The 2,500-nt window shown below is 42.5% G+C and overlaps 1 protein-coding gene across 1 annotated transcript in view; it reads right to left on the bottom strand.

Annotated features, from left to right (window-relative positions):
* The window catches only part of col5a2a (collagen, type V, alpha 2a), a 129,908-nt gene that overhangs the window by 8,161 nt on the left and 119,247 nt on the right, over window positions 1–2,500 (bottom strand). The window contains 2 exon segments of the mRNA XM_034186031.1: window positions 38–277; window positions 1,729–1,910. Coding sequence (XP_034041922.1) covers window positions 38–277; window positions 1,729–1,910 — 422 coding nt within the window.

The raw sequence follows: 2,500 nt of genomic DNA, 5'->3' as shown, positions 1-2,500 counted from the left end.
TGGTTTGTGAAGACTACAGAATCAATGTGAAGCTTACTGTGCAGGAGTCTTCCAGCACTGTGTATCTGAAACGGTTGTTTCCCATGGCTTTGAGCTCTAGGTCATTGGAGCCTTTGAGGATCACGGCCTTCTTCATGTCACCTGTCTTGTCCTTATAGCCCACAGAGTTCTTGCAGTGGTACGTGATGGTTTGAGAGGCCTCTTTAGAGAGCAGGCGGATGAATGTCATCTGGACCGTGATGGTGTTTGCTGGTTGGTCTTTGTTGCCATAAGTGAACTAGTAACACAGTAAAAGTATAAAATTCTTGAATTATGTGTCTTCAGAGATTAGGTATAAATATACGAGGGCTGTCCGTAAAGTATAGGTCCTTTTTATTTTTTTCAAAAACTATATGGATTTCATTCATATGTTTTTACGTCAGACATGTCTGAACCCTCGTGCGCATGCGTGAGTTTTTCCACGCCTGTCAGTGACGTCATTCGCCTGTGAGCACTCCTTGTGTGAGGAGTCATCCAGCCCCTCGTCGGAATTCCTTTGTCTGAGAAGTTGCTGAGAGACTGGCGCTTTGTTTGATCAAAATTTTTTCTAAACCTGTGAGACACATCGAAGTGGACACGGTTCGAAAAATTAAGCTGGTCTTCAGTGAAAATTTTAACAGCTGATGAGAGATTTTGAGGTGATTCTGTCGCTTTAAGGACTTTTCACGGTGCGAGACGTCACGCAGCGCTCTCAGGCGGCGTCATCAGCCTGTTACAAGCTTAAAACCTCCACATTTCAGGCTTTATTGATCCAGGACGTCGTGAGAGAACAGAGAAGTTTCAGAAGAAGTCGGTTTCAGCATTTTATCCGGATATTCCACTGTTAAAGGAGATTTTTTTAATGAAAGACGTGCGGGCGGATTGCAGCGTCGGCTCGCAGCCGCCGCGACACTCCGCCACAGGAAAAACACCTCTGTTGGAAGCCTTGAGGACAAGTTGGAACATCTCCAGCTGATAAACAATTTCTCATATACTCACTCCACTGAAAGCCATCAAAAGCCGCCTGGATTTTACAAATGGTTATCAACACAGAGGTGTTTTTCCTGTGCCGCCGCGCTGCGTCGGCTGCGTCCCGACGCGCGGATCCATCCGCACGTCTTTCATTAAAAAAATCTCCTTTAACAGTGGAATATCCGGATAAAATGCTGAAACCGACTTCTTCTGAAACTTCTCTGTTCTCTCACGACGTCCTGGATCAATAGAGCCTGAAATGTGGAGGTTTTAAGCTTGAAACAGGCTGATGACGCTGCCTGGGAGCGCTGCGCGACGTCTCGCACCGTGGGAAGTCCTTAAAGCGACAGAATCACCTCAAAATCTCTCATCAGCTGTTAAAATTTTCACTGAAAACCAGCTTAATTTTTCGAACCATGTCCACTTCGATGTGTCTCACAGGTTTAGAAAAAATTTTGATCAAACAAAGCGCCAGTCTCTCAGCAACTTCTCAGACAAAGGAATTCCGACGAGGGGCTGGACGACTCCTCCCACAAGGAGTGCTCACAGGCGAATGACGTCACCGACAGGCATGGAAAAACTCACGCATGCGCACGAGGGTGCAAGCATGTCTGACGTAAAAACATATGAATGAAATCCATATAGTTTTTGAAAAAAATAAAAAGGACCTATACTTTATGGACAGCCCTCGTAGTCCCAATGTTTGAGCATTAAACAACGAATAAAGCAGACACTCACATGTGTGCCACCGTTGATGTCAGCGCCGAACCACACCGGTTTGTTCTTGGATGAGGTCCACCACACTTTACGAGGAATGCTGGCTGGATTGGCAGAGATGCAAGTCTCTCCAGTGTCCATGTTGCAATGCACATTGATAGCATCCTCTGCACTGCCTTGGTTTGGATCCACCCAGTAGTCACCTGCAAAATAAAAGAACAACTGCGTGTATTTTTATTCCAACAACTGTAGCTGATCCTTGCAAAAACAATTCTTGTGTTGTGCTACGTTGTGGAGTAAGTTCTGCCAGTTGGATTGGTCAAAAATAACTTCAATGACACCAAAGTGCTTGTCTAAGCCAGTGCCAAACATGTGCTGTCTCTTAAAAAAAGTTGTATATTTCACCCACCATCTACTTTCAAACTCAAACTGGGAACTGTACTTTGTACTTTATTGTGAAGTAGCATTTCAATGTAGCATCAATTATACATGTGAAATATGTCGAAACCTGATTTATGGCATGACTAACCATAATAATAATCACAAACTCACAATCATGATTATTACTCTCATTATATATATATATATATATATATATATATATATATATATATATATATATATATATATATATATATATATATATATATATATACATACAGTGAGGAAAATAAGTATTTGAACACCCTGCAAAATTGCAGGGTGTTCAAATACTAAGTTCTCCCACTTAGAAATCATGGAGGGGTCAGAAATTTTCATCTTAGGTGCATGTCCACTGTGAGAGACTTAATCT

This window comes from Thalassophryne amazonica, chromosome 14 (genome assembly GCF_902500255.1).
Source record: "Thalassophryne amazonica chromosome 14, fThaAma1.1, whole genome shotgun sequence".
NCBI lineage: Eukaryota > Metazoa > Chordata > Actinopteri > Batrachoidiformes > Batrachoididae > Thalassophryne > Thalassophryne amazonica.
This window is presented reverse-complemented; position numbering and strand designations above follow the sequence as displayed.